This window comes from Pipistrellus kuhlii, unplaced genomic scaffold (genome assembly GCF_014108245.1).
Source record: "Pipistrellus kuhlii isolate mPipKuh1 unplaced genomic scaffold, mPipKuh1.p scaffold_m20_p_45, whole genome shotgun sequence".
Lineage (NCBI taxonomy): Eukaryota > Metazoa > Chordata > Mammalia > Chiroptera > Vespertilionidae > Pipistrellus > Pipistrellus kuhlii.
The window spans coordinates 2,372,491-2,397,836 of record NW_023425546.1 but is presented as its reverse complement, the minus strand read 5'-3'; the positions used below and the strand labels follow the sequence as shown (position 1 = coordinate 2,397,836).

General features: G+C 49.5%; 1 protein-coding gene across 1 annotated transcript; it reads left to right on the top strand.

The window, feature by feature from the left end:
* The first annotated feature begins 6,365 nt into the window (after positions 1-6,365).
* CRTAM (cytotoxic and regulatory T cell molecule) lies at positions 6,366-23,373 on the top strand. Its single transcript, XM_045572356.1, has 7 exons — positions 6,366-6,494; positions 10,516-10,665; positions 12,309-12,452; positions 17,509-17,592; positions 19,103-19,249; positions 21,219-21,305; positions 22,805-23,373. Exons 1-7 carry the CDS (start codon positions 6,368-6,370, stop codon positions 22,933-22,935), a joined length of 870 nt encoding a protein of 289 aa, XP_045428312.1. The 5' UTR covers positions 6,366-6,367; the 3' UTR covers positions 22,936-23,373.
* The last annotated feature ends 1,973 nt before the right edge of the window (positions 23,374-25,346 follow it).

The window sequence follows — 25,346 nt, the reverse complement described above, 5'->3', positions numbered from 1 at the left end:
GAGATCCATTATTGAGAAACCCAAGTGCGAAAACTCACCTAAGGCCCCAGTGGGCACCTGGCCTCCCCGAGGGCCGTGTGCGGCTGTGGACCTTGCTCAGGCCCACCAGAGTCCCAAACAAGGCAGGAGCTGGCCATGGCAGGAAATCCATTTGGCACCACTATAAGATATCAGCAGTTTTTAGCTAATTGAATTACCTTCTAGTGTACAACTTCTAAGGCTGCGAAAAATTTATCGACCAGAAAAGTCCCATAATCTTGCAGCCTACCTGATTTTCAAGGTTGTCATGGATATAAATAGGTACTAGGATGCTTAAAACAATAGGAACGAAGAATTTTTCAAAATTAGCCCCATTGCCCTCTATTGCGGATGATGAAAACCCACCCTGGAGCCTCCGCTGTGGCTCCGAGTGGAGGTCGGACACAGGCGACAGCAGCACAGCTGCAGGTTGAGTGGGTCCTCCTTACTCTTCTTTGGACGGAAATAGCCTGTGTGCGTTGACATGTATTTGAGCCAATCTCTTTAAAATTATATTGAAAACAATTGGATTCTGACAGATTAATTTTCACACTTGTTATTTCATGTATTTATTCTATATGCCAAGTAGCATTGCTCCTCCTTGTAACGCTCTGATGGAAGCACAGCTTGCCTCAGACCTCATCGGTCATGGAATAAGGCTCTGGCTTGGGTAAGGCTACTGTTGCATGTGTCTGGTTTTCACGTAGCTCTAATCTTTGTTATTCAACATAATAACTACAACATTAGCATCTTATTACTGAATATGTACATTATGCATTTACTCATTTTTAGTCATTCATTCAACTGATACCTAAAACCTCACTCTGTGATAAGACCTGGTAATATGAAATGCATGAATGGCCAACAGTTTTTCTAAGAAAACTGTAACCTAACCACGGAGACAAACTTGTAACCACAACCACTATGTGCTAAGTGCTGTGAGAGAGTCTAGTCCACACCTGTGGGACCTGGAGGAGAGTCAGTAGGCCCTTGTGGGGAGGGAGGAGCCTAAAGGCTGTTGGGAAGTTTGACAAAAGTGGTGTAATTTCAGTTGAGTCTGGAAAGTGAGAAGAAAGGTACGCTAGGCCAAGAGAAGAGCTGGGACCAAAGATACGTGTCTCCAGGAGCCTGGACCTCCCTGAAGCTGCAAATGGCCTTTTGCATGGAGCATTTGAAAAGGAGCATCAGCCAGTGGTGCTGAGGAGAAGGAAGGAACCTTCTGGAATTTTGGTCTGATTCTTACAAGCAATAGAACCTTACCAAGTAGTCTAGGAAAATGTAATTATGGAAGCAGAGGAGGTTGATAAAGTAGATGGAGCAGAGACTAGAAGGAAGTGATGGCAATGGGCAAAGAAAGAAACGAGGAAGCAGTAATAGTAGTGAAAAATAAAGAGAGGGAGAGGAAAAATGGATGAAAGGTATGCTTTGGAGAGAGAGAGAGAGAGAGAGAGAGAGAGAGAGAGAGACTCAAATCCCTGGTATGCTGTGCTGGTGCTGACATTAGTGAAGCTAGGAAACACTGGAAGGAGAGGTGGCAGTCCAGGTGAGGTGTGCGCATGGCATGGGCGCAGCAGGAATAACGAGCTCCAGTTGGACATGTCCATCTAGAGCCCTGCAAGACAGACTCTATTCTGGAGCTCTTAATATTGTCGTATGGGAATCTAACTGACAAAGTAAGAGGAAGGAAGAATTCTTCATTCTCTGCATCTACTGTGATGACCTCCAATGGAGGTGGAGGCCACACACTGCAATCCCAAACCCTGGCGCGCACTGATGATGCTGGAAGGGCCATATTGCACTTCTGTGTGCTGGCAGTGGCCATGAGGGCTGCTTTCCCTTTTGCTTGAAGGTTGGTCACGTGCCCTGGTGTGAAGCCATCCCACGGTTAGGACAGGCGGTTGATGGGGTTGAAGGTGGAGATGGGAAAGGTCACAGGTTCCATTTCTGTACATGAACCAATCCTGGTGAATAGCCCTCACAGCTCTACTCAGTAAGCAGCCTCCTACCGCATGCTGGGCACAGAGGGATGACACCAGCTGCGGCAGTAATAGCCAAGCCCAGAAGGCCAGAGTCCACTCCATGAGCATGCCTCCAATGGGAGTAGTGACACCCAGAGAGACCACAGGCCTGCACCTGAGAGGAACACAGGCGCTAAGGACCCCAGAGAAAGGGTGGTTGTTTCTAAAGCCTGCAGGGAGGAAGTGGTGAGCAGACACAGCACCCCACACCCAGCCCTCTGATGAAGAAGGTGAAGGTCTGACTCCAAATTTAGCTCAAAACAGTTGAACAGAGGAGCTCCAGTTCCATCTTCAATGTCAGTGAGAGAATCTAGGCCCTAGATTCTAGGGGAAGGTCACTTAGAAGATGTGTCCTGCAGCTTAGGAGCAGCACTCCCTCCCACCTGCTCCTCTGCCACCCTCTCCCCTGCCACCCAACCTCTCCCCTCCCACCCTCCCTCTCCTCTCAACCATCTCCCCTCCCACCCTCTCACCTCACCTGGACACGTGGGACAAGCTTTTCAAGCCCCACGGCACAGGCTGCTCTCCTGCCTACAGTGACTCCTGCCTCTAAATCAAGCACGGGGTCTACACGACAACTCAAAAGACAAATATCGATAGGTCTGGTGCAGCCGGAAGCAAGGCTTGGAGCAAAGAGTAAAGAAAACAACAGCCCTTTCCATCTAAACTCAGGCATCTCCAGCTGTGGTCAGTCTGGTCAGAGCCTGGTACTGACTTACAGGAGCAAACACTAACCATGTGCTAAAGAGCCTACAATTCAATTCATAGACATGTATCCCAAGCAAAAGACCATGATCCTTAAAATGAGAGGCATCTCTAATAATAAAACCATAATATGCTAATTAGACAACACAGCTGAATGGGCTTCTGGACAATCTTATGGACGAAGCCGGGGCTGCGAGGACTGAGCCCCTTGCAAGAATTTTTGTGCACCAAGCCTCCAATACTATCTAATAAAAGAGTAATATGCAAATTAACCATCACTCCGCCACAAAGATGGCAGCACCTATAGGGCTAATGCCCCATTCCCAGGCCTCAGACGGAGGAAGGGCTGCAGACAAAATGCTGGGCTGTTGGGTCTGGGCGAGCTCCAAGCCACCCCTGAGCAGCTTGGGACATGCCCCCAGCCTAGCTGACAGAGCCCAGCTGACAGAAAGCAGGGCCACTGGGCTGGGGGCATGCTCTCGGCAGCCCCCTAGCAGTTTGGCTTGGGGCATGCCCCCAGCCCAGTGGACAGAAGCCCTGCAGACACAATGCAGGGGGTCCTCTGTGCATGAGCTGCAGGAAACACCTTTTCTCTTTTTTTTCTTTTTAAATATATCTTATTGAGTTTTCACAGAGAGGAAGAGAGAAGGATAGAGAGCTAGACATGTCAATCAGCTGCCTTCTGCACACCTCCTACTGGGGATGTGCCCACAACCAAGGTACGTGCCCTTGACAGGGATTGAACCTGGGACCTTTCAGTCTGCAGGCCGATGCTCTAACCACTGAGCCAAATCAGTTAGGGTGGAAACACCTTTTCTGAAAGCCCATTGGCTAAGCTCCCTATAAGCTGCCTCTCACAGTGTTCCAGGTAACTTGAGTAATAAGAATGCAAGAAGGTGATCTAGAGTTTTTCCACCGCACTCTTGGAGTCTGCTGCTGGAGGGGCTAAGAAATGTCATATCCTGTCCTAGCCGGTTTGGCTCAGTGGCTAGAGCCTCGGCCTGCCGATCTCAGGGTCTGGTTTCGATTCTGATCGAGGGCATGAACCTAGGTTGCAGGCTCTTTCCTGGCCAGGGCCCAGGTCAGGGCTCATGCACGAGGCAACCAATTGAAGTGTCCCTCTCACATTGATGTTTCTCTCTGTCTTTTCCTCTCTCTTCCACACTCTCTAAAAATCAATGGAAACATATCCTTAGGTGAGGATAAAAAAAAAAAATAAAGAAAGAAATGCATATCCTATGAAAGACACATCTTGAAAATGGCTAAAGAAAGTTGTCATTTTTTCATGGTGAAGGGACTGGAGTCCGTGTTAATGAGAAAGAACACCTTGGCAGCTGTGACAGTGGCAGCAGCAGTGGGGTGATGGGCTGGCACCTTCCCCTGATCAGCCCAGTCACCTCCCACAGAGGAAGGCCAAACTGAAGCTTTGCCTGCTTCCTAGGACATCTCCTGAGGGCTCTCAGTCTGTGAGAGGGGGCAGGCTTGGCTGAGGAACACCCGCCACCCCCCCCCCCCACACCAGTGCACAAATTTTGTGCAACGGGCCTCTAGTTTATTCATAAACAGGCAGCTGACAAGTCTCACCCCTCTCATCTTCCAGGTGCAGGCTTCCTGTCTCAGCAATCCTTTTACAAAGGGAAGAACATGGGCAACATTGCCAATATAAACTCCTGGCCCCGAGTCTCGGCACACCCCAGAGGCCAATAGCCAGCCCCATCGTGGGCGCTGGGCTGGGGGCATGGAGCCAAACCACTGCTTGGTGCAGGAGCATTTACAAGCAGCTGGGGGATGTTCCTGCCCCGCCAGGCAGTTTGGCATCTTTACCCACAGGGTCCGAGTGGCCAGGGGGCATTCTGGGAACCCTGCTGCTCAGGACCTAAGCTTGGGCCTACAGGCTAGGAGTGGCCTGGGTCCAGGGGATGTATCCAGGATCCAGGACACTCAGCGCCTGCATATGCAAATTAACTCCCATCTTTGAGTTAATTTGCATATTCACTCTGATTGGCTGTTGGTGTAGTAAAGGTATGGTCAATTTGCATGTTTCTCTTTTATTAGATAGGATTATGGATTGATTTTATAGATTAGAATATTTCCAATGACCCAACCTAAGCAGAATTCTGGAACAATTCTGGAATGGAACAGTTACATTTCCAGAGTTCTCCAAAGTACTTTTCCTAATACTTGAAATTTAACACAAGCAAATAACTTTCTTCTTTTTTTCTTTTAAAAAAATTTAAACTAAGGCAGTAAAACTCATTATATTTCATTCATAATTTCTGTGCGTGTTTTGTACTCTCATTGATAAGAATTGTCATCCTCAGAAAAAGTATGTTTTAAATTTAAAACTTGAAAAAATAAGAAATAGCAACAGATGTGCCTACTTATTTTTTCAATCACTGTCCTTTTGGGAGGATAAACTTACAGCTGCTTCAAATCAGTTGTTTACTGTTCCCTGGGGCAGTGACAGGGGAAGGGAGCCCCGTCCTCCCCTCCATCCTGGATGCCTGCAGGGTATGGGAGGCTCATGTTGCTCCTTCGTCAGCAAGGCTAGGAGGCCGAGGGGCCTGGGCTCATCACTCAGTTCAGCCAAGTCCCAGGGTTGCAGACTCTGCAACACGCAGACCTGGGTGCCACCCACCCCCAGGCCTGAGTGATCTTGAGCCTCTCTTCCCTCATCTGTAGAGGGAGCCGCATGATTCTTCCTTCGAGGGTTAGTTTGAAAGTTAAATTAAATGCAGGTAAGCCTGGCTCTGTGGCTCAGTGGTTGATGTCGAGCAGGAGCCAAAAGGTCACTGGTTCAATTCCGATCAGGGGCACATACCCAGTTGTGAACACAACCTCCAGCAGGGGCCTGCAGGAGGCAGCCGATGGATGATGTTTCTCTCTCATTCATGTTTCTCTCTAGCCCTCTCCCTTCTCTCTCTAAAAGTCGATAAAAACATATCAAATAATAAATAAATAAATAAACAAACAAACAAATAAAGGTAGGTAAGAGGAACTGACATTGGAAAGAGCAAATGTCAGTAGATGTTCAACTGCCCCCTTTCCCCATCCAGACTCCCCCACTTCAACCCTTCTGCCTCACAAGTTGCTGCCGGCTGAGGTCCTGTCTGTGGATGAACTGTATATAAATACTCAAATAACTGGGTAGGTGGGTTGAGGCTGAGTCCCTGCCGGTGAGAGTGGGTGCTGGATCCAGCTGACCACACCCCTTCTCTCCCTTGTGTAAGAAATAAGGTGCGCCCCAAACCCAGGGTCCTGGGGACACAAAGCTCACTCAGAGCCGGGCAGCAGGCAAACAGCTTTCCTCCTGCAGGAGAGTGCACACATGGTCTGGGAGCACTGCCCTGAGCAGGGTTCCCTCGGCTTTTAATCCTGACACACATGATCTGTCCCTCACACTTGAATGGAGGTCAGGCTCACAGTTTTTCCCAATTGGCTAATTCAAAGGAAGAGGCTGGTCGTTGCCATTTCAAGATGGTGGCCCTCAGGGGAACTGTACATCATGCGGCCAACATGGTGGCTGCCAAGTCATGTGAGCAAAAATGTTGGCTGCTAAACTGTTGTTTCATAGAAAAGATGACTTGTTTATTATCACACTCACAGCGGCCTCCCTGGTGGGCCCCATGGAGACTGTGGAGGTGGAGGAGGGCCAGCTGGTGACCCTGAGCTGTGTGGCCCCACCCATGGAGCATGGCCCCCTGCAGTGGGTGTCCCCCTCGGGGTTCACCATCTTCTTAAACCAGCATCCCGGTAAGTGGAAAAACATCAATTGCCCCCAGTGCTCCCCTCAGGGGTCTTCGGACAGACATGGGGCAGCCAGATGCCTGTGGGTGTGCTGCAGAGGGCGGAGCCCCACCAGCTGTCTCACAAGTGGCCGTGCCCTGGGGTGTCTGCTCGGGAACCTCCCGGCAGCTGAGAAAGTGGCTTATATCTGAAGTGCCTTTTTCTGCCCGGCCTTGCCCCTCACCCACATCACACTTCCAGTCTCATATCATGGACAGGCAGCAGCCCAGGCATCCTATCCCATGCTTGTGACCACTGTGCCCTGTGCCCTCCGTGGCCCCCTCCCTTCACCAGCCTCTGCACAAACTACTTGAGGGGTTCCAAACTGTGAGAGGGTGCAGGCCAGGCCAAGGGACCCCGCCAGTGCATGAGTCCATGCACCAGGCCTCCAGTGTGCATATGAGATCTTTGGTTAATCTCTTCCTACCCTCGCCCCCACCTTCCCTCAGAGATTCATCACTTTTTCATGTTTCCATGCTTGTGCATTGAAAGTCTGACCCCTGGTGGTCAGTGTGCATTGTAGTTGTCAGTTGAACTGCCTCCCCTTGCAGGCCTGGTCCCCCCAAGTGCCCCCCCTGCTGGCCATCTTCTGGTGGCCATCTTGTGTCCACATGGGGGCAGCCATCTTTTGTGTTGGAGTGATGGACAATTTGCATATTACTCTTTTATTAGATAGGATAGAGACCTGGTGCACAGGTGGGGGCTGGCTGGTTTGTCCTAAAGCATGTCCCAGATCAGGGTGGGTGTTTCCTTGAGGGGCAGGGAGGCCTTGGCAAAGGGCCTGTGGTGGTTTTCAAGCTGGTCATGTCCCCATTGGGGTGGGGGTCCCCACTGGGAATGGTGCTGGCCTGGGCAAGGGGCTGGGGCAGTTTGCAGGTCAGCCATATTCCCATCAGGTGAGGATCTCTGCTGGGGTGCCTGGCCAGCCTGGTTGAAGGGCTGATGGCTGTTTGTAGGCTGGCCACACACCCCAGTGGAGACCCTCACCCCATGGGGGCATGGGAAGCTTGGGTAAGGGGCTAAAGGCCATTTGCAGGCTCTTCCCTCTGTTGCTGATCCAGACGATGGTGACCCAAGTTTTCTGTGATCCCAGGCCAGCTCCATGTTCTCTGCTCACAGGCCCCTCCTTTGGCAGCCAGCCTGGGAAGGCAGGAAGCTTGGCTTCCTCCAATTGCCAGGGGCGACCCAAGCCTCCCACTCGCTTCAGCTGATTCTGTGGTTGCTGCCATTTTTGTCCTGCTAATTTACATGCTCATTCCTGATTGGCTGATGGGTGTTGCAAAGTGATGGTTAATTTACATGTTTATATTTTATCAGTGTAGATTAACATATGACATATGAGTTTCAGATGCACAACATAATAATTGACATGAGTATATATTCAACAAATCTGGTTAACATGCATCCCCTCACCTAGTTACATTTTTTTGCTTGCCGGATTCTTAAATGTCTGTTTAATTTATCTCTGAGAGCAGGATTCTAACCCTTTTCTTCACTCTGAGGTCATTTTATATCCCCACTCAACATTTCCAAGGCCACATTCTTGTGACATCTTCAAAACAGCAAACTTTATTCTGCCTTTTAAAAGCAGAGTCTTTAACAATGTAACAGGCTTTGAAACCATGAAGCAGTGATGTATTGTAGTAGATGTAAAATAACTAATAATTATTTCAAGCTAAATGAACCATGAAGATGAGATTCTAATACATTGGTTAAAAGTTCTGACCAAGAAACTAGAGGTTTGGTGCACAGATTCATGCACATGTAGGGTCCAGCCAGCCCACCCCAATAGGGGCTGATCTGGCTGGGCTGGCAGGGGTAGGGGACTAGGAAATTGGGCAGCTGTCCCATCCCTCAGTCAGGGTCGGGGGCAATTGGGGTGGGGCCAGCCAGAGGGAGGGGCTGCAGAGAGCGTCATAGTGACTAGTTGTTTTGGTCACTGTGGTCATTCTGTCCTTCCAGTCACTCGGCTTGTATATATATATATATATATATATGTATGTATGTATGCCATCTATATATATATAGATGTGCTGTTACATAATGCTTTTGGATGTTTTGTTTTGGGCTTTTTATCATGATGGCATGACCAGATGTCTCCCCAGGAGGCCTGGATCTGGCTGGGTGTGTCCCAGCCAAGGGCCAAGTTTGTCCCTGGGGAACCCTGCAGGAAGATTATTGCTGTAAATGGGGAAAGGGGACAGTGATTCTATTATGCAGAGAGGCTGGGATCAAGGGTCAGGAATCTATTTAAACTCCTTACAGTGCACAGAACAGCCCCCACGACAAAGAATTAGGGACTCAAACATCGATAGTGCTAAGGTGAATTCCTGCTTCTAGTTCATGTAACATCGGGAGGGACATGGCTGTGGTTCTGGGTGAGAAACAGCTTTCCTCACTCAGCCATTCTTGGCTTAACAGTTCCAGGCTTGTTCATATTATAAATAACAAAAAAGAAAAGAAAAGAAAGGGAGTGAGTGAGTAGTGGTAAGTTGAAGGCCTCAGACTGCAATGGGCCTCCCCAAAGAACTGAGAGAACACGGCTGCTGGCTGGAATCCTCTAGAGCACATGTGTCAAACACAAGGCCCGCGGGCCAAATCCGTCCCACCAGGCCTTGCAATGTGGCCCGCACCGCGCTGTCATCACTGCACTCCGCTGTGTTTCCATCACAATGACAGTTTATGACTGTTCAGTAAACCATTCGGCCCGCGATTTAGGCTGGATTTTAGATTTTGGCCCCTTCTCTGATTGAGTTCGACACCCCTACTCTAGAGTATGACTTTTAAATCCTCCATTAACTAAACACTTGGAAGGACTAAGTCATAATTTGGGGAGAACTTCAAATAATAATGAACTTTTAAAATCCTATTTAATAGGAGACTAATATGCAAATTGACCATCACTCCAACATACAAGATGGCTGCCCCCATGTGGTGAAAGATGGCTGCTCCCATGTGGACAAAAGATGGCCATCAGAAGATGGCCAGCAGGGGAACACAATTGGGAGAGACCAGGCCTGCTAGGGAGGGCAATTAGGCATCGATCAGGCTAGTTAGGGTGTGATCAGGCTGGCAGGCAGAAGCAGTTATGGGCAATCAGGAAGGTAGGCAGGCAAGTGGTTGGGAGCCAGAAGTCCTGGTTTGTGAAAGGGATGTACGACTACCCATTTAGGCCTGATCCTGGTGGGCCTAAACAGGCAGTCAGACATCCCTCGAGGGGTCCCAGGTTGGAGAGGGTGCAGGCTGAGCTGAGGGACAACCCTCCACTCCATGCACAAATTTCGTGCACCGGACCCCTACTCTAAAAATAAAATGCACCCAGCTGGAACAATGAATATCAATGCATTTATTTTACATTCTTCACACTCATTCTGACAAGACAATATCAAATGAGTCAGATTTCAAAAAGGTAAGTCATAGTGCGCTTTTTTTTTTTAAGCAAACACATCCTTTAAAAAAAAAAAAACCCACAAGTTTGTTTGTTTGTTTGTTTGTTTGTTTGTTTATTTATTTTTTAGAGAGAGACATGGATGTGATTTTTTAGAGAGCCTCCTGAGCACTCTCTGGGGCTGGGTGTGTCCCAACCGGGAATCAAGCCAGCAACCTTTGGGTTCCCGGGACAATGCCCAAACAACTGAGTCACACCAGCCAGGGCTAGTGGGGTGTTTTTCACAACATAATGTCTAAAGTTCTCCTGCTAGCAAACCTTCCACCGGCATAGTGTTCTAAATTTCCTACAAACAGAAATCAAGCAAATGATTTATTTCACAGACACCAGGATTGGCATATTTTATTTCCTACTCTCATTTCAAGCTATGGAGAGGCACCCAGCTGGTAACACTAGAATTTTAAGCCAACTCAACCCAAGATGTGATATTTGTTCCTTTAAAGTGTGGAAATTGAGAGCTAATCCTGCTAATAATCAAGCTACCAAGCGTCTGTATTCAATCTGGTACCTTTCCTCATAACATGCTCCCCCCCCATACAGCTTTAAAAAACACCAAATACCAGCTTCTTCATCACTCCTCCAACGAGCTCTCCATCCAGGTGGCCAATGTGACCCCGCATGACGAAGGCGTGTACACGTGTTTACATTATGGCAGCTCCGTGAGCACAAAGGCAGTGGAATTGGTGCTGGGTGAGTGTCTCATAGCGGGGCCATGAGGGGGCGGGGCGCCATGAGGGGGCGGGGCACACAGAAACATTACATGTCATTTCTAAACTTAACATTTTATTTTTAAAAGGTTCCCTCCAGCTATGACTTGGGCACCTCTGCCATCTTTTGTTGGAAGGAAACAGAGGGAACATTTTGACTCGCAAGCACTTAGATTACAATGTGAATTCATGAAATGTGTCTTTGGGTCAACTAGGTTTCCTCTCCAGGGAACTAAAAAAGAGTTAATATTTGGTGACCTGTGACCAGGCTCCAGGGATTCAGAGGTGAACCAGGCACACCCTTGTTCACAGGCCCTGGCACACGAGTTCCAAAGGGCAAAGTGTGTGTAAGAAAGGAGAGCATTGTGACAGCGTGACGTCAGGTGTAACTGCACTGAGAACCTGCACATCCTCTGCCAAAGCCATTTCCTCTCTCTTGCAGGAGGTTGTGGGCGAGGGGGGGAGGAGCGGGGGTGGGGGGGACAGGGGGACTGGAGGAGCAGAGACAGCCTCCTGACCCACAGACCTGGCTCAGCTCAGGGATGTCAGTTTTGTCACCTTAAGTGCACTATCTCTACACGCGGGCTTTTTCTGTGGCAGACGAGTTAAATTAACAACACGATTCCCCGTGTCAGACCTTCTCTTTCTGAATTATAAATAGTATGGTGCAGTGCCTGCCGTAAAGTAATGGCATGGTGGCAACATGTCAGGAAAGGGGGGCTCCTGGGGCAGACCCCATGTGCTCAGCCCAGGCCTCTGTCCCCTCGCTGGCCACGCACAGCGCGCAGGCTGCCTGTGTGTCTTCCTGGTGGTCACAGCACCTGTGCACACCTCCGCCATTGCACTTGAACATGATCCTTTTCCCTACATGATCTGCTCATGGACAGTGTGGGGTGAGTCTGTCACTAGACTACTAGTTCGGCATCTAACACATCGGGCCACGCTTGGCCCTGGCTGCCAGCGCCTGGCTGGCCGGAGGGTGAGGAAATGAACGTGAAGAACGCAGGTCTGGACCAAAGAGTGGAGAAGAATGGGGAGGGCGAGAGTCTGACTACAAAGTGTGTCCAAGGCAGGAGCAGGAAGGAGGACCCCGGAGCCCTTTGTCAGACACAGGCCTCCGATGGTGGGAGAGAGCAGAAGCGCCTTATGGTGAAGTGAGTCATAGACTCAGGAAGTTTAGGGCTTAAACAGCCAACTTATAACCCAACTTCTTCATGTCACAGACCAGGAAACGATAAACCACAAAATTGGAGGACTAGCCCAAATTCTAACTAGCTAGTGACAAAGGTGGAGCTAGAATTCAGGACTCTATTCCTCACCTAGTGCTCCACCAATCAAAACAGCCATATGTCAATGTGAAGCACTGCTTTTGTGGGAAGTCGGTTTTGGGATTCCCAGGGACTAATACATGCAGGGTCACAGCCATCTGACTATCGCCAGTGGCTGCACAGGCACAGCCACCCCCTCACTCTGTGCGGGGGTGGGGGGTGAGGGGGAGGTGTCAGCTGGAGAAGAGCCGTGGCTCAGGCCGGACCCCGGTGGCCCCTGCGTGAGCAGGCTCCAGGCTTCCTGAGACAACAGATCAGCTACTTCAGCACAGAAAACTGTTTTGGGTTTTTTTTCTAGCAACGCCTCTCAAGCCCACCCTGGAAGCTTCTGTCATCAGAACGGAAAACAGGGAAGAGCAGGTGGCACTGACGGGCTCCACGGCGAGGAGCAGGCTGCACCCCCAGATAACCTGGCGGCTGGGGAACCCCACGGAGCTCCCTGGTGAGTGCAGACCATTGGCTCCTGTTTCCGAAGGTTCTGTGAAAGGCCTGGCGCTCTCTGGTGGAAGGAGGTGTCAGCAAACCTCCTTCAATAATTATCCGTTCCTTATAACCAATCACTACTACGTTTTAATCTTGGAAGGCTAATCACAAATAACATTATAACATGTTTTGCACAAAACAAGGTAGAAATCTAAAACGTAATATTATAGCATCTTAAAATTTGACAAAACTTTATAACTGAAAGACAAAATAGAGCAATTACCTGTGAGCATACTTCTTAGTAAGCATAGCATTGAAAGCACATTGAAAGCACAGTGTCACACCCTCAGTGACAGTAGTGATTATGTGACAAAGAACCTTCTGATGGCAGCTTAGAAGGTGCAGAGCCTGTTTATGTGTCAGCAGCTCACACGTGGTTCTGCATGATCACCTGGCTCTACGTGATCACCTGGCTCTGATCGCCTGGTTCTACATGATCAGATGCTGCGTCCCTGCGGTGCTTTGGGTCAGAGGCGTCTCCAGTTTCCAGCAGCGGCTCCTGCAGCTTGGGGTGTCCCGGGGAGGGTTCACCAGCTTTGGGGTCCGGGGAGGGTTCGCAGGCTTCGTGGTGTCCCGGGAGGGTTCACAGGGTTCACAGGCTTCAGGGTGTCCCGGGGAGGGTTCACCAGCTTTGGGGTCCGGGGAGGGTTCGCAGGCTTCGTGGTGTCCCGGGAGGGTTCACAGGGTTCACAGGCTTCAGGGTGTCCCGGGGAGGGTTCACCGGCTTTGGGGTGTCCCGGGAGGGTTCGCGGGCTTCGGGGTGTCCCGGGGAGGGTTCACGGGCTTCGGGGTGTCCCGGGGAAGGTTCACGGGCTTCGGGGTGTCCCGGGGAAGGTTCACAGGCTTCGGGGTGTCCTGGGGAGGGTTTACGGGATTCGGGGTGTCCCGGGGAAGGTTCACAGGCTTCGGGGTGTCCCGGGAGGGTTCACTGGATTCGGGGTGTCTCGGGAGGGTTCGCGGGCTTTGGGGTGTCCCGGGGAGGGTTCACGGGATTCGGGGTGTCCCGGGGAGGGTTCACAGGCTTCGGGGTGTCCCGGGGAGGGTTCACGGAATTCGGGGTGTCCCGGGAGCGTTCACGGGCTTCGGGGTGTCCCGGGGAGGGTTCACGGGCTTTGGGGTGTCCCGGGGAGGGTTCACGGAATTCGGGGTGTCCCGGGAGGGTTCACGGGCTTCGGGGTGTCCCGGGAGGGTTCACGGGATTCGGGGTGTCCCGGGGAGGGTTCGCGGGCTTTGAGGTGTCCCGGGGAGGGTTCACGGGATTCGGGGTGTCCCGGGGAAGGTTCACGGGCTTCGGGGTGTCCCGGGAAGGTTCACGGGATTCGGGGTGTCCCTGGGAGGGTTCACGGGATTCGGGGTGTCCCGGGGAGGGTTCACGGGATTCGGGGTGTCCCGGGAGGGTTCACGGGCTTCGGGGTGTCCCGGGGAGGGTTCGCGGGAACCTCCACGGGGCTCGCCCGCCTGCCCTCGTGAGCAGGCCGAGCAGCGCAGGCAGCTGTCTGGTCGGAGCGAGGGCAGGAGGCCGGCAGGACGGCCAGCCCGGCTTTGTGAGAGCCACACCCCGGGAAGGCGAACCCGGGCCTGGCCTCACCCCGCAGGGCTGCCCCGCAGGCCTGTGGCCGCGCCCCAGCACCCGCCCCGCAGCGGCGGCGCCAGGCCGGAGCTCCCGGACTGCGTGGGGCGCCGCGAGGGCCCCGCGGAGGGCGGCTGCTGGTCTCTCCCTGGATGGGAGATCTGGGTGAGAAGGGATGATGTCTGTCAGCATTTTAGATTTCCCTCAGTATTACACTATCACACACTGGCTGTTTAAACAGTTTTAAAAAATTTTACTGTTTGATTAAAACAAGAAGACACTAAAACCAGGGAACCCTTTGATTAAATGAAGTACTCATATATTTCATAGGGACATACCTTTGTCACCCATCAATATTTGCAAGTTAACAGATACCTTTTAATACCTGCTTGGGGGCAGGCCTATTCACAGACAGCTCAAAGCTATGCCAAACGGGACCTCTGGGAACATTTCTAGATACTGTTTTTTCTTATACAAATAAATAGCCAGCATAGTGCTAAACAGGTGGCAGGAATTAATTTTCACAAAAACAAAACAAAACAAAACAAAAAAACCAAGAGGTAAATGCACTTAGTATCTTCCTATTATGAGTATTAAGAAACTGAGCATTCAAAACATTGGGCATCTTATTCAAATTCACTCAGCAACAAGCAAGTCAAGCATTGGAACTCAACCCAGTCTGACTTGATCCAAAGCCACCTGCCAGCGGTGGTTAGGTCTGTGAGTGGTCCGATGATGGACAGGCAGAGGGCCGGAGGAGAGACCCGTGGAGAAGGCAGAGGCCCTTTGCCCAGGGTGCCAGACGCTGCTCCCCAGAAGCCACAGGCTTCACTCCAAAGCCAGGGAGCTGGGCAGCCAGGCAGCGGGAGCCACAAGACCACACACCAGCCGGAGCGCCAGAGCAGCAGCTGCGAGGCTTCTGCAGAACCTCAGCGGGCAGGGAGCAGGAGAATACACCCTCCACCCTGGTCAGCTGAGCACACTGTGGGCAGGATCCGCCATCGTAGTGGCAGCATTTTGTTTTTCCCTTTTTTTAGTTACTTGTCGTTGAGAGACAGCCTCAGATGCCCTGGGGGAAAGTGCTCTGTCCTCACAAGCTGCCCTGCAGGCCACAAGCACTGGTAACTGTGGAAATCATTCAAACCTAAAAAAATCCTGCCTCTTCGGGAGCTATAAGTTTTAAGAACATATGTTTTGTTTTGTTTTGTTTTATAACAAGACCATTCAGCACTCCCTTCAGCTTGGTGGTGACTGGGGAAGTGGCAAGTCAACTATCGAGGGTTCAGAATAGCTAACACCTTGTAAGCGCTAGTTCTCTCTCTCTCTCTCTCTCTCTCTCTCTCTCTCTCTCTCTCTCTCTCTCTCTCTCTCTCTCTCTCACACACACACACACACACACACACACACACACTTGTGACATTTGCATGTCCACTGGGGAGACTCATTTCTTTGTTTCCCATCTAGAATAGACCAAAAACAAAGAGCAAAGAAACAGGATTGGAGATTTGATGTTTCTTATCATCAAATAACAAAGTCACCTTTGAAAATTTGTCACTTACTTGGCTGTTAAAAACTCAGATAGTTTTAATGACAAAATTGAACTATCAATGCAGAAGAATGCAGAAAGCCTAAATTATAACTTCTACATTATAACTTGCAGACAGTGAGCCCACTTGATGGAGAGCTCTGAACAATGATCACATGTTTAAGTTATGTTTTATTTCACTCAGCTTAGCCTCTGGTGACAGCCAGCACTCAGAAAGTGCATAGCAACCACTGCGGGCAGGGTGCAGGCGCCGGCCGTGGTGCTGTGAGCACCATTGAGTCTTGCCCAGAGAGGCTGTGAGTCTTCAGAGGCGTCTGTAACAGAGGGATGAGGTGGGATAAGTGTGCTCATAGCATCATCAACATGCATACTTCTGAGTATCTGATCACACTTATCTTGAATCATATTTTAAGATAAATGTTTAGGGGTTTTAAACTGATAAATAGCACTATGTGCCATATATTCAATAGTTTTTTGAAGGAGAATAGAAATTGAAAATATGAAGTGGAACAGCCACATCATTTGCTTCATAAGCCAATATTTTTACAAATGTTTAGAATCTAGTTGTCTTTCAGTTGGCTGACACCACTACTAAACAACTCAATTTTCTGCTCTGCCTTTTCATCTGTACTAATAAAAGGGTAACATGCTAATTAGACTGGGAGACCTTCCAGAAGCCTTTCCGGACCTCCTTCTAGACAAAGGTGGCGGAGCCGGGGCAGAGGCAGTTAGGAGCGTTCAGGCCAGGAGGGGAGGGCAGTTGGGGGTGATCAGGCTGGTGGGGGCGGCAGTTGGGGGTGAGCAGGATGGCTGGGGGGCAGTTGGAAGCAATCTAGGATGGCAGGGGGGTATTTGGGGATGATCAGGCTGGTGAGGAGGGAAGTTGGGGGAAATAAGGCTGGCAGGGGGGGACAGTTGGGGGTGAGAAAACCAGCAAGGAGGGGTACTTGGGGAAGAGCAGGCAAGCAGGCAGAGTGGTTAGGGGCGGTCAGGCAGGCAGGCAGGTGAGCAGTTGATCCCAGATTGTGAAAGGGTGCAGGCCAGGCTGAGGGACACCGCCCTCCATGCATGAATTTCATGTACCGGGCCACTACTATATAACATAAGAGTTTAAAAATATGATTTCTAAAACTCCTTTCAATTTTCAAGTTTTACAATTTTATTACTGTTAACAATAGCCATTTTCAGTAGAAGAGTAGGTTGTTTCATTTCCCTTGTGTAATGGGCTAAAGAGCCAGATTTTACATAGTGAAAAACATAGGGAGGATGAATACCAAATCAGGAAAAGATTTTTATAAATTGTCTTCCCTAGCAAAGGCATCCTGGTAATCCCACTTCTGCGGGGCTGGGTGGTGGGTTTGAATGACAGCTGAGCCTACTTTTAACATAAAGTCATGGCTTTGTGCATTCAGGCTGCAGGTTTCCTATCTGCAGAGCTTTAATGCCTCCTAACTGTCCAGGTGTCACCTGGAAGCATCCTATGGACCTTCTCACTAACAGGTCTGGTTCAGGAAGAAAGCATGCAATAACGGTTTTAATGTTGGATTCTGACTTTCAGTATTGACTCTGCCACTGCTTTGCTGCAGGACTTTAGACAGTTTATTTAAATTTTTTAGAATTGCTTGCCCAGAGCTGTGGTAAGAAGTAACTCTCTCAGTCTAAGGCCTGGTACAAAGTAAATGTTCAGTAAACATTAACCTTAAAAAAATAAAGCAGAGTAAGCCAGACCATTCACAACGATTTTGGGAAGACATGTCATTCAGAAGTGACCTCATTGGTTTCAGTGAGCATCACTAAACTTGGTCGCCAGAGTTGCTTGCTGCTTTTGGATGACTTGTGTGGATATACACACTCTACATACATAGTCGGAGGTATATGTCCTGTGCTTCTCTCACCTAGTTGCAGCGATGGAAGATTTTAGTACATCAATGACGGACAAAGAAGAGGAAGAACAAACCACTCAAGACCCCGACTTGACCTCTGGTAAGTGACCCACCACCTTTAGAATAAACACTTGACATTTTAACCGCTTAACTAATAAGTCCAATGGTTCTTCAATTCTCATTCCTCTTGACCTTTCTGTTGCTTTCATTGCTGCTCCCTGACTTAGCTGCCTCCTGCCTCTCTGGTCCATCGCATTTGCGGCCACTCCTGTGCCCATTAGCTAACTTTCCTCCCTCATTTCCAAGACTGTTCCTGTTGCCACCAGGCAGGAGATTTCGTGCTTGTATTTTCAGAACATTCTCCTGAACATTAGTCCCTGTTTCATCCCATTTCCTACATTTCTCAACCTGAACTTTCTGCCAACGCCTCAAATTCAACATTGCTAACAACTGAACTACCTCTGTTCCCACAAAACCAGCTTGTCTAAAGTGTCACGCAGGCCCAAACTATGGTGTCCTCCTTCACTACAATCAGGGACCTTTGAGTCAAAAGACTTGGTGCCATTTCTTTCAGGCATTTTGATCCCGACCCTCATCATCTCCTGTATGCAGTATTGCAACTTCAGCTTTCCTTCTATCATCCGTTGTGAGCACCTTACCATGCAAATATCCCCGCGCACTTTGCACACCTGTGTTCAGGAACCTCCGTGTGTCCTGAGAGTGAACCTTAAACCTCCCCCTCCACAGAGTACACTCTGCCTCCTTCCTCTGCAGCTCTGCCTCTGTAAAGTCCTGACAAGAATACTTTTTTTTTTCTTTCTGAAAACATCTCGCTTAGATCGCACTGCCCTTGCTTATCATAATTTGCCTCAATGAAAGGAAAGACCTCTTCACTCCTCCCCTGACCCTTTTGTAATGTCAATTTCTTCACTGGAGCTCTCCTGGCTGAACTTCAAACACCATATAATAGTGACACGTGTAGATCTAAGCTTAGGCATAGGTGGCTTCCTTCCTTTTGTTTTTATTAACCTGTTTGTTTGCACACATGGAGAACTGCCCCTGGGTGATGGCTGTGCCTGCTGCAGCCTGGGCATGGGTTCCGCACGGAGCCCTATTGCTTGTGGGTTGGGTTGAGGGGGCCAGGACATTGAGCAAAGCTAGAGCCCATGGGGTCAGGGTTTAGGTTTAGGAAAGCCCTTTATGGGCTCATCGAGTTCACTTCTAAATGCCTTCATGTAAGACCACATGCAACCGAGTCAAGGTCAATAAGTATTCATTTTATTTGCATAGTTTTTTTTTTTAAGCTAACAATCTGTCTTGCTAAAGCACATTTATTAAAAAAAATTATTCCTTACAGCTAATTTAAGTCAATATTCTCACGTTTTCCCTAGAAATGAAAAATAACTAATTCAATATCTATATAAATTAAAAACCTTTTCCAAATTATATACAAAATTACTTTGTTTATATTCTTGCTTTCAGAAAGTAAATAGTGTGAATCTTTTTAGCTCTTCATCTCTTCATCTGAGCTGCCTGTTAGCCTGCCCTATCTTTTGGAAGGTTTGTGTATATTCCCTCAAACTCTCTAAAATTGCTAATTTTCCTTATAGGTGCTTACCCTCAGTTTGATGGACTGGTGAGGAAGAAAAGTGGCATACTGCTGCTCACACTCGTGGCCTTCCTCATTTTCATTCTCTTCATCATCGTCCAGCTTTTCCTGATGAAGCTTCGGAAAGCACACGTGATCTGGAAGAAAGGTGAGCGCTGAGAGCAGATGGAAGCACAAAGTGCTGAGACAATGGGGAGCTTTTCTCTTATCTGATGTGTTGTCACTTCAATAAGCAACTATTTGTCTTAAAGTAAGCAGAGAATTTGAAACTCTGGGAACTATAGTGAAAAAGTGCAAAACCAAGAGAAACTAGAGCAGCTCCAAGAACTGGCATTATGTTATAAAAGTGTTTGTTCACAAAAAGAAACAAAAAAGAGAGCTCATCCATCCATCCATCCGTTCATCTGTTGGTCCATCTGAATGCAATAAGCATTCACTGAACAGCTTTGTGTGCCATGTACTGGAGATACATCTGTCAACAGGACAGACCAGGCCCTACTCTCAAAGAGTTCTTCTTCTAGGAGTGGGCAATCAAAGCTTTAGTCCCATTTTGAAAGAATGCATTCAACTTCCCTCAATCATATGTTAGCAATTTTTTTCTAAGCATTCTGATTAAAAAGTTATTGGAAACAAAAAATATATTATACTAGTGACCCGGTGCACAGATTTGTGCACATTGAAAGGAAATTAATTAGAAGGTAGCTGGCAGGCCAGGACTGGGCAAGATGGGCAGGGCATGCCCTGGCATCAACCTCAACTGGCTGCCTCTGGGGTGGTGCTGTGGCTCAAAGGGCATTTGCAGAGTGAGCAAGTCCCTCCGGCAGGTGGGGTCCCTCAGCCTGGCCTGTGGGGATCAGGCTGAAACTGGCTCTCTGACATCCCCCTAGGGGTCTCGGAGTGCGAGAAGGCACTTGGCAAAGTTGCTGTCGTACAGGGTGTGGAACGCAAATGTAAGTGAGCAGTAAACCTGATTCTGGCCGACACGCCGCAGCAACAACATAACCTACAGTCGAAGGAGGAATCACGCGACCCCACAAGGAATTGAGGTTCCCTCCTCTCTGGTTTCAGGGTGTGTCACTTGAGAACGAGAACTAGTGCTGCCAAGTCTCTGCTGCTCGGTAGCTCCTGCATTGAGCAATTGCCCCCTGGTGGTCAGTGTGCATCATAACTACTGTTTGGATGGACACTTAGCATATTAAACTTTTATATATGTAGATAACTAGCATAGAAAAATACCTATTAAAATACATAGGTTCAACATATATCAGAGCAAGAAGGGACCTTAGAAATTATCCGGAATAACCCATCTATTCATTTCATTCCATAAATATGGTCTGGAATAAATTCCCTCTTTTAATTCTGAGCAGTTACTTAGCCTTGTGCCATCCAGCACAGTAGCCACAACAGGGCTATTGAGTGCCTGACCTGTGACTAGTCCCTCCTGAGATATGCTGTAAGGATAACAAACACCTCATTCTGAAGGCTCATCACACGCACATACATGCATGCACACAAACGCACTTCACGCATGCACACAAGAATACAATATATCTAATAATAATATATTGGGTCTATTGGTTAAATGAAATATATTACTAACTCAATTTCCCCTGCTTCATTTTAGTCTTTGAGCATGGCTACTGGAAAGCTTAAAATGACATGTGAGACTGGGCTATACTGCTTTTGGACAATGCTGACTGAGCCACATATGTGACAGAGGACTCATTGTGTCATCAGCAAAACCCTGCGAGTAGACTTAGAAGCAGGGGCTGGCTGCTCTGTACCTACACAACAGGAAGTGCCATAGTATTGTTTCAGAAGCTGCCACTGACGCTTCAGTCCCAGCGTTTAAGGGCTATTGATTGTTCTTTCTCAAAGGGTAACATTTGAGTCCCAGCTGCTGTCATGCAACTTCTGCAATTCTTGTACCGCCTGGCACATGCCTGTGGGACTCAGCACAAACAGTAAGAATGACTGGCTGAATGACCGAGGACCTGAGGAACACTGACTCCACTGCTGCATAGAGACAGAGGCATCGTGTTACTCACACATACATTTCTCATGTAGGCGATGCCTGTGGCACCTGAAATTAATAATTTGGCTTTTTTTTCTTGCAGAAAATGAAATTTCAGAATACACTCTAGAAAGTTACAAATCGAGGTCAAATAATGAAGAAACATCATCCCAGGAGAAATATAGCCAAAGTAAGTCAACCTAGTGACCTGAAGTTTGAAAAATGAAGCTCATTGATTTGTTGTTTTTAATGGGGAGCAAAAAATAAAAATTTCATTTTTAGGACTAGAAAGTCGACTTCTGAAATCATGAAAAGTAGTTAAAAAAAAAAAAAAAGAAGAAAAGTTGCAGTTAAGTTCATGTAGCTGGTGACTCCAGCCGCCGTTGCCGCATCCTCGCTGACACGCATGCCCAGCTCTGGCTGCATGTCCATCTGCATCCGAGCACCGTGTGGACATCCTCAGCAAGGACGCCTTTATGTCACCTTGTCATTGTGGGGAGTTGATTTAGCTGAGGCCGTCCTCCTGCAGGTGGTGAGCAACTGGATTTTCTCTGTGTATCCTGGGTCCTAGCACAGGACTTGGCACAATGGAGTGTTGGATTTGTGTTGAATAAATGGATACAAGGCCTAACAAACTCACACAGAAATGTGTTTAATTTTTTGGATGACTTTATCGCAATTCCTCAAACAATATATGTAAAGAAAAATTTGAAATGGAGTCTAAAAGAAAAGAAGAGAGTGACAAAGAGAGAGAGAGAAGTCTTGATAAAGATCCAGTAGAGAGAAGTAAATGTAAAGCGAGAATCTTATACCTTCCAACCTTTTGCTTCTTCATGCAAATGAACATTCTACCAGCCAAGAGTCACAAGAAACGCAGAGAGCTTTGCAGCTGGTTCTGTTCCTTGTCTGGAGGGTTTTGTAGGAAGCGTGTCTTTACGGCAGTGCTGCCCTTCTCTCCTGATGCCTGAGTTGAGTGTGAAATGGCGAGAAGTAGCTATCCTAGCTGGAGTGGGCTGTGTGGGAGCTGGGGGTGGGAGGAGAAATGTGTGTGAGCTACAGGCAGTTCGTTATTCTGCACCCCATGTTTCCACAACATGGAGTTCCTCAATGATGTCAGTATCCCATGTGAGTTGTGTTGCTTGCTCTGCCGGTTTCCTAAGCAGGCAAACCACACAGTGGAGCTGCAGCTTTTAGCAGGAAAGACACGTCCTGAGCTCCGCGGCTGACCCTCCCGCAGCTTCCAGCTCAGCCTTAAAAGAAGTTGGTGGGAAACCTGTGCTCAGGCTCACTGCCTGGAACCCGCCCAGGGCTGCTGGCCAGTGGAGGCACACTGTCACGGCTCGGAGATGCTCTGCGGGCCGCGGCCTCTGAGCAGAGGGGCACAGCCCCGGATACTCCTTTTCTCAGAAGCCCTGGCACTTATTATAGAATAGGAAATTCTGCTGAAGACAATGCATTTTCCCCAGCACTACGTTATTTTGTAACAGAAACGTCCGTATATTTTATTCCAAGTAACCCTGTTAAAAGTTAGACAATAACAATATATTCAGATCACTTATATGCATTTGTGCATTTCAGGTTTAGTTTTTAAGACACTAACATTTGGACCTAAAATCCACGGGCGGTGTTTCAAATATAGGGTGCAATGCTGTTCAAGATAAATGCTCACCTCTGCATGTTCTCTCCCAGCTTCCCGTCCTAAGAGGTGCGTGGACTACATCACACAGCTGTGCTCCGAGGCAAAAGCGAAACGGAAGGAGCACACGCAGCAGCAGACGTTAATGAGAGGGCACACGCGTGTGCCGGAGAGTGTCGTGTAGTGCCCGCGGCGGAGAGCACGGCCCGCAGCGGGGAGTGTGGCTCCTGGCGAGGCGCAGCCCGCGCTGGGCAGGCAGGAGGGGCCCAGCCAGTGGCAGGAGGAACCCGAGCCGAGTGCCACGCAGGACAGCGTCTTTCTCGGGAATCAGCCTGACTCAGACCAGCAGACAGGCTGAACATGGACCTGAGGTTTTGCAACCTAAGATGCCTGGCCCTACTCCAAAGCAGGAAGATGCTACTGAGCCTTGGACTGGTCAGTGGAACCCACCAACAGGGTATTGTTATGGGAACAGATTTTAGATGGAACTAGTGAAACTACTAAAAAAAAACTTTAAATCTTTCTTTTTGGTCCGGCCTGTGTAACTCAGTGGTTGAGCATCAACCTATGAACCAGGAGGTCATGGTTTGATTCCCAGTCAGGGCACATGCCTAGGTTGCAGGCTCAATCCCCAGTGTAGGGCATGCAGGAGGCAGCTGATCAATGATTCTCTCATCATTGATGTTTCTCTCTTTTTCTCTCTCTCCTATTCCTCTCAGAAATCAATAAACATATTTAAAATAAATAAAAATCTTTCCTTCTGATCTTCATGAAAGAGACCTAAAGAAGGTCTCTAGTCCTGGGCATTTATTCTAAGACTAGGGGCCTGGTGCACAAAATTCATGCATGGGGGGATGGGTCTCTCAGCCGAACTTGTACACTCTCCAATCTGGGCGCCCTCAGGGGATATCCTACTGACAGCATAGGCCTGTTCCCATGGTTCTCTGCTCACTGCAGACCTGCCTGCTTGATGCCACTGCAGGCCCTGCTGTCTGCTCTCTGTGGGGTCTGCTTGCTCTTAGCCACCTGGGCCAGGAGCAAGCAGGGCTCTGGTGACTGTTCTCTGTGGGGGCCCTGAGGAGGACTGCTTGCCCCTCGCTGCCATGGCCAGGGGCAAGCAGGGCCTTGCTGTCTGCTCACTTGCTGATGGAGTCGTACCCGCCCTGCCCCTGGCCTCTTACACGTGGGCCAGCTAGGAGTGCCTGGGTCGCCGGGATGTTCCTGCCCCACCCCCGGCTGCTCCGCGCCTGCACATGTAGACCCGGAGTGGCTGGGAGGTCATTCCGGGACCCCAGCCGTTCCGGGATGTCGATGTGCATGCCTACAGGCTCAGAGTGGCCTGGCTCCCAAGGACACCTGTCCCTTAGGATGCTGGCCACAGGGCGGAAACATCTGCAGTGTTTCCATGGCAATGCAGTGGATGTTCCCGCCCGCCCCTGGCTGCTCCACACCTGCGTGTGGCCAGGGGTCGTTCTGGGACCCCGGCTGCTCCAGGCCTACACGCAGGCCTACAGGCTCCGAGCAGTCTGGGTCCCGAGGACACTTGTCCCTGGGACAAAGGCTGCTTGGCACCAGCACGTGCGCAAGCAGCCTCCCCGCCCCCAGCCGCTCTGTACCTGCATCTGCAAATTAATCCACCATCAAAATAGGCTTGCCTAGGCCATAGTATTTTGTGGAAGAGCCACACTCAAGGGGCCAAAGAGCTGCATGTGGCTCGTGAGCCGCAGTTTGCCCATCACTGATTTATACTAATAAAAGGATAATATGCTAGTTAGACTGAAAGATCTTCCGGACGTCCTTCTGCACAAAGCCGGGGGCTTGGCCAGTCTGCAAACCACCCCCAAATGGCCCTCAGCCCCTTGCCCAGGCCAAACACACCCCTAGGCGGGACCTGACCTCAGTGGGGGTGTGGCCAGCCTGCAAATGGCCCTCAGTCCCTCACCCAGGCAGGCCATGCCTCCTAGCAAGGATCCACACTCCAAAGGGTATGTGGCCAGCCTGAAAACGGCCCACAGCCCCTCACCCAGGCTGGCACCCTGATCTGGGACACCCTTCAGGGCAGGCCGGCCGCCCCCATGCACCAGCCCTCTATCCACACTGATAAAAGGGTAATATGCTAATTAGATTGGAGACCTTCTGGGAGACCTCTGGACATCCTTCAGGACAAAGCCATGTGGTGGGGCAGAGGCAGAGGCAGTTAGGGGCAATCAGGCCAGGAGGGGAGGGCAGTTTTGGGTGATCAGGCTGTGGGGGAGCAGTTGGGGGCAAGCAGGCCCGCAGTGGGGGGAAGTTTGGGGTGATCAGGCCAGGGGGAGGCAGTTGGGGGTGAGAAGGCTGTCAGGGTGGCAGTTGGGGGCAAGCAGGCTGGCAGAAAGAGTGGTTGGAGGGGATCAGGCAGGTAGGCAGGTAAGCAGTTAGGAGCCAGTGGTCCTGGATTGCGAGAGGGATGTCTAACTGCCGGTTTAGGCCCAAAATCAGCAGTCAGGCATCCCTGAGGGGTCCAAGATTGGAGAGGGTATAGGCCAGGCTGAGAGGCAACCCCCATGCATGAATTTTGTGCATTGGGCCACTAGTCTATACTAATAAAAGGGTAAT